Here is a 7,122-nt window from a genome sequence, read left to right as displayed (position 1 = left end):
TGAACGTGCATGACAAGGTCTTCAGGATATCCTTGAGCAATCCACCTTCACTTCCACTGTCATACGTGTGTTACGGGGAGGGAGTGTCACACTCGCGTTGCCCCGTCTCAACCTTGCTTATATCTACCATGTCTTTACTCCTATGTGTATATACGCACACACACACACACCAGCCTGCGTGTGTCTCTACTACAGCAACGCTTGATATTCTCCTCATTGTACATAAGTTTCCTACAAGCCACACTAATACTTTTTTCTTTTTATGTAGAATGAGTGGAGGAGAGGAGAGACAGTGGGTCGGCCAGACGTATAACTCATCCATCTCGTTATTGGCTCCGGCATTTAAGACCACTGACAGGTGAGGTTTGTTTACTCTTACGTCTTGAGCAGCTGCACACGTAACTCACAACACGATGGTACGACACCCTGAGGGCGAGGGTCTCTGTCTCGGATGAGAATGACATGACCTACGACCTGACCTCTGCAAGTCAGGTCAAAGGCTACACCAAAACATTAAAGAGTCGTACCGTCTTGCTCAGGGGTCGTGCCGTCTTGCATCGAGCGTCGTACAGTCGTTTTCGAGGTCAAGTCAGTAGAGAGGAGGGTAGTAGTTAGTGGTATGGAGGGGTAGTGGCTTCCTGTGGTGGCCTCACCCGTCTCTGGGGTAGACATCCGTTGTCATCACTAAGAAAGGATGTTAGTCAAGGATGACGGGATGACGGAGGTGGCGAGACAGTATGTGGTCGGCAGCGTCGTGGACAACACCAGCTATGGTCAGTCCTGCTGGTGTTCATTCGTTCATAACAGTGTGTACATTGTGCAGTGTGGCTGGGGCGTCAGGAATATGTCTCTCCCGTGTTGACCTGGGTTGTGGTTGTGGTTGTGAAGTCGTCTGGAGAAATGTGAGGGTTGTCAGAGGAGTGGAGACTGCAGGTTGCACGTAGGAAATAGTGTGCAGTGATCTTTGCATGTGTTCCTCTGTGTCTGAAAGAGGCACAGACATGACCAAGAACGTCCTCTGTGCCACTAAGAGATTTTTTTTTCTTTTGAGAGAATCGAGTGTCAAATGAGACGGTGCAGTTTGCCTAACCCCTCCAGCCATCCGATGTTGGGTAACACGTCCACTGAACGATAGTTGGCCAGTTATGTGTAGGCCTTTTGACTGCCAGGGGTCATTAGGGCCGCCATTGTACAGATATAACCATCACTGGCTTAACCTGAAAACCATTATATTCAATATATCTAGAATATATCATTAGTATATTTCTTTTATTCTAATGTTTTTTCTTTTGTGCACTTATGTTTGTATATTTTTCCTGGTCACTGAGTTTGATGTTTCATTGTCATAAGTTACGTTGATATTTCGTGATGATTTCATGATCCAACACCAGACTGGATGGTTGACTTATCCTGGAATATCATGTGTTGAGCAGACGTGTGTGTGTGTGTGGGGGGGTCACGTTCATGGTGTATGGTGTGTGGCAGCTGAGCACATATGCACACAACTATCACAGTGTTCTCAGCTGCAATACACACAGGTATAACAGTGTTCTCAGCTGCAACAGATACGGGTATCACAGTGTTCTCAGCTGCAGCAGATACGGGTATCACAGTGTTCTCAGCTGCAAAACACACAGGTACAACAGTGTTCTCAGCTGCAACAGATACGGGTATCACAGTGTTCTCAGCTGCAAAACAAACAGATATCACAGTGTCGTCAGCTGCAAAAGACACAGGTATAACAGTACTCTCAGCTGCAACAGATACGGGTATCACAGTGTTCTCAGATTAAACGGACACGAATATCACAATGTTCTCAGCGGGAACACATTTATCACAGTGTTCTCAGATACAACAAACACGAACATCACAGTGTTCTCAGCTGCGAAAGACATAACTACCATAGTGTTCTCAGGTGCAACACACACAACTACCATAGTGTTCTCAGCTGCAACACACACACACACACACAACTTCCATAGTGTTCTCAGCTGCAACACACACAACTAACATAGTGTTCTCAGGTGCAACACACACAACGAACACAGTGTTCTCTACTGCAACACACGCACAACTACCATAGTGTTCTCAGGTGCAACACTCACACAACTACCATAGTGCTCTCAGGCGCAACACACACACACCTAAAATAGTGTTCTCTACTGCAACACACAAACACACAACTACCATAGTGTTCTCAGGTGCAACACACACAACTAACACAGTGTTCTCTGCTGCAACACACACACACACACAACTACCATAGTGTTCTCAGATGCAACACACACACAACTACCATAGTGTTCTCAGGTGCAACACACACACAACTACCATAGTGTTCTCAGGTGCAACACACACACAACTACCATAGTGTTCCCAGGTGCAGCACACTCAACTACCATAGTGTTCTCAGGTGCAACACTCACACAACTACCATAGTGTTCTCAGGTGCAACTCACACAACTACCATAGTGTTCTCAGGTGCAACTCACACAACTACCATAGTGTTCTCAGCTGCAACACACACACAACTACCATAGTGTTCTCAGGTGCAACTCACACAACTACCATAGTGTTCTCAGCTGCAACTCACACACAACTACCACAGTGTTCTCAGGTGCAACTCACACAACTACCATAGTGTTCTCAGGTGCAACACACACACACACACAACTACCATAGTGTGCTCAGGAAGAACACACACACACACACAACTACCATAGTGTTCTCAGGTGCAACACACACAACTACCACAGTGTTCTCAGGTGCAACTCACACAACTACCATAGTGTTCTCAGGTGCAACACACACACACACACAACTACCATAGTGTGCTCAGGAAGAACACACACACACACATAACTACCATAGTGTTCTCAGGTGCAACACACACACACACACAACTACAATAGTGTTCTCAGGAAGAACACACACAACTACCACAGTGTTCTCAGGTGCAACACACACAACTAACATAGTGTTCTCAGGTGCAACACACACACATAACTACCATAGTGTTCTCAGCTGCAACACACACAACTACCACAGTGTTCTCAGAGTGCAACACAGGTCACACACACACAACTACCCATAGTGTTCTCAGGTCAACACACACACAACTACCATAGTGTTCTCAGGTGCAACACACACAACTACCATAGTGTTCTCAGGTGCAACACACCACAACTACCATAGTGTTTCTCAAGGTGCAACACACACACAACTACCATAGTGTTCTCAGGTGCAACACACACACAACTACCATAGTGTTCTCAGGTGCAACACACACAACTACCATAGTGTTCTCAGCTGCAACACACACAACTACCATAGTGTTCTCAGGTGCAACACACACAACTACCATAGTGTTCTCAGGTGCAACACACACAACTACCATAGTGTTCTCAGGTGCAAACACACACAACTACCATAGTGTTCTCAGCTGGCAAACACACACAACTACCATAGTGTTCTCAGCTTGCAACACACAACAACTACCATAGTGTTCTCAGGTGCAACACACACACAACTACCATAGTGTTCTCAGGTGCAACACACACACAACTACCATAGTGTTCTCAGGTGCAACACACACACAACTACCATAGTGTTCTCAGGTGCAACACACACACAACTACCATAGTGTTCTCAGCTGCAACACACACAACTACCATAGTGTTCTCAGGTGCAACACACACAACTACCATAGTGTTCTCAGCTGCAACACACACAACTACCATAGTGTTCTCAGGTGCAACACACACACAACTACCATAGTGTTCTCAGGTGCAACACACACACAACTACCATAGTGTTCTCAGGTGCAACACACACACAACTACCATAGTGTTCTCAGGTGCAACACACACAACTACCATAGTGTTCTCAGGTGCAACACACACAACTACCATAGTGTTCTCAGGTGCAACACACACACAACTACCATAGTGTTCTCAGGTGCAACACACACAACTACCATAGTGTTCTCAGGTGCAACACACACAGCTAACACAGTGTTCTCTACTGTAACACACACACACACCAACACACACACACACACAACTAACATAGTGTTCTCAGGTGAAACACACAACTACCATAGTGTTCTCAGGTGCAACACACACAGCTAACACAGTGTTCTCTACTGTAACACACAAACACACACACACACACACACACAGCTAACATAGTGTTCTCAGGTGAAACACACACAACTACCATAGTGTTCTCAGGTGCAACTCACACAACTACCATAGTGTTCTCAGGTGCAACACACACAACTAACACAGTGTTTTCTGCTGCAACACTCACACAACTACCATAGTGTTCTCAGGTGCAACACACACAACTACCATAATGTTCTCAGCTGCAACACACACAACTACCATAGTGTTCTCAGGTGCAACACACACAACTACCATAGTGTTCTCAGGTGCAACATCACACAACTACCATAGTGTTCTCAGGTGCAACACACACAACTAACACAGTGTTTTCTGGTGCAACACACACACAACTACCATAGTGTTCTAAGGTGCAACACACACACAACTACCATAGTGTTCTCAGCTGCAACACACACAACTATCATAGGGTTCTCAGCTGCAACACACACAACTACCATAGTGTTCTCAGGTGCAAAACACACACACAACTACCTTAGTGTTCTCAACTACAACACACACAACTAACATAGTGCTCTCAGCTGCAACACACAGAACTAACATAGTATTCTCAGCTACAACACACACAAATAACATAGTGTTCTCAGCTGTAACACAGAATTGTTATTAACCCAGTTAAAGTTGTGAGAAATCACACATTCTCGTGAGTACAACTTTTAGACCGTTTTACGACGACGGTACGACTCTTGAGCAGGAAGATACGACCCTTGCATACATACAGTGGCATACCCTTTAACCTGAACCTTCAGGTCATCATACCCAAAGGTCGTACCGTCATTCCAAATGGTAGTAAAGTCGCACTACAGACATGATGTAAGGAAAGGTTTTACGTGGTATGAGTCGTGAAGTGTACATCCCTGGGTGTTGCCATACTGGTGTGAGGGGTACAACTGTGGGAGTTGCCATACTGGTGTGAGGGGTGCAACTCTGGGAGTTGCCATACTGGTGTGAGGGATACAACACTGGGAGTTGCCATACTGGTGTGAGGGGTACAACTGTGGGAGTTGCCATACTGGTGTGAGGGGTACAACTGTGGGAGTTGCCATACTGGTGTGAGGGATACAACACTGGGAGTTGCCATACTGGTGTGAGGGGTGCAACTCTGGGAGTTGCCATACTGGTGTGAGGGGTGCAACACCGGGAGTTGCCATACTGGTGTGAGGGGTGCAACTCTGGGAGTTGCCATACTGGTGTGAGGGGTAAAACACTGGGAGTTGCCATACTGGTGTGAGGGGTGCAACACCGGGAGTTGCCATACTGGTGTGAGGGGTAAAACACTGGGAGTTGCCATACTGGTGTGAGGGGTAAAACACTGGGAGTTGCCATACTGGTGTGAGGGGTACAACACTGGGTGTTGCCATACTGGTGTGAGGGGTGCAACTCTGGGAGTTGCCATACTGGTGTGAGGGGTAAAACACTGGGAGTTGCCATACTGGTGTGAGGGGTACAACACTGGGTGTTGCCATACTGGTGTGAGGGGTGCAACTCTGGGAGTTGCCATACTGGTGTGAGGGGTAAAACACTGGGAGTTGCCATACTGGTGTGAGGGGTACAACACTGGGAGTTGCCATACTGGTGTGAGGGGTGCAACACTGGGAGTTGCCATACTAGTGAGGGGTGCAACACTGGGAGTTGGCATACTGGTGTGAGGGGGTACAACACTGGGTGTTGCCATACTGGTGTGAGGGGTGCAACTCTGGGAGTTGCCATACTGGTGTGAGGGGTAAAACACTGGGAGTTGCCATACTGGTGTGAGGGGTGCAACACCGGGAGTTGCCATACTGGTGTGAGGGGTGCAACACTGGGAGTTGCCATACTAGTGAGGGGTGCAACACTGGGAGTTGGCATACTGGTGTGAGGGGGTACAACACTGGGTGTTGCCATACTGGTGTGAGGGGTGCAACACTAGGAGTTGCCATACTAGTGAGGGGTGCAACACTGGGAGTTGGCATACTGGTGTGAGGGAAACAACACAGAGTTGCCATACTGGTGTGTGGGATGCAACACTTGGAGTTGCCATACTGTTTGTGAGGGGTACAACACTGGGTGTTGCCATACTAGTGAGGGGTGCATCACTGGGAGTTGCCATACTGGAGTAAGGGGTACAACACTGGGAGTTGCCATACTGGAGTGAGGGGTACAACACTGGGAGTTGACATACTGGTGTGAGGTGTGCAACACTGGGAGTTGCCATACTGGTGTGAGGGGTACCACACTGAGAGTTGCCACACTGGTGTGAGGGATACAACACTGGGAGTTGCCATACTGGAGTGAGGGGTAACACAACACTGGGAGTTGACATACTGGTGTGAGGTGTGCAACACTGGGAGTTGCCATACTGGTGTGAGGGGGTACCACACTGAGAGTTGCCACACTGGTGTGAGGGATACAACACTGGGAGTTGCCACATTGATGTAAATAGTACGACACTGGGAGTTGCCATACTGAGTTAAGGAGATTGACATTAGGAGTTGCCATACTGATTTAAAGAGAACGATACAGGGAGTTGCCATATTGATTTAAGGAGATTGATATTAGGAGTTGCCATACTGATTTAAAGAGGACGACACTGGGAATAGCCATTCTGATTTAAAAAGGACGACAATGGGATTTGCCATATTGATTTACAGAGGGCGACAATGGGAGTTGCCATACTGATTTACAGAGGGCGGCAATAGGAATTGCCATACTGATTTACAGACGGCGCCAATGGGAATTGCCATACTGATTTACAGAGGGCGACAATGGGAGTTGCCATACTGATTTACAGAGGGCGACAATGGGAATTGCCATACTGATTTACAGAGGGCGACAATGGGAACTGCCATACTGATTTACAGAGGGCGACAATGGGAATTGCCATACTGATTTACAGAGGGCGACAATGGGAACTGCCATACTGATTTACAGAGGGCGACAATGGGAATTGCCATACTGA

At 47.2% G+C, this 7,122-nt stretch overlaps 1 protein-coding gene across 1 annotated transcript in view; it reads left to right on the top strand.

Annotated features, from left to right (window-relative positions):
* Positions 1–743: 743 nt before the first annotated feature.
* Positions 744–7,122, top strand: part of LOC139749891 (uncharacterized) — a 226,424-nt gene continuing 220,045 nt past the window's right edge. Inside the window, exon 1 of the mRNA XM_071664275.1 lies at positions 744–773. Within this exon, the coding sequence (XP_071520376.1) occupies positions 771–773 (3 nt within the window). The 5' untranslated portion in view covers positions 744–770. The remainder of the gene's footprint in view (positions 774–7,122) is intronic.

The sequence above is a fragment of the Panulirus ornatus genome, chromosome 8 (assembly GCF_036320965.1).
Source record: "Panulirus ornatus isolate Po-2019 chromosome 8, ASM3632096v1, whole genome shotgun sequence".
NCBI classification, from domain to species: Eukaryota; Metazoa; Arthropoda; class Malacostraca; order Decapoda; family Palinuridae; genus Panulirus; species Panulirus ornatus.
The sequence above is the reverse complement of the archived record's forward strand: the minus strand, read 5'-3'. Positions and strand labels throughout refer to the sequence as shown.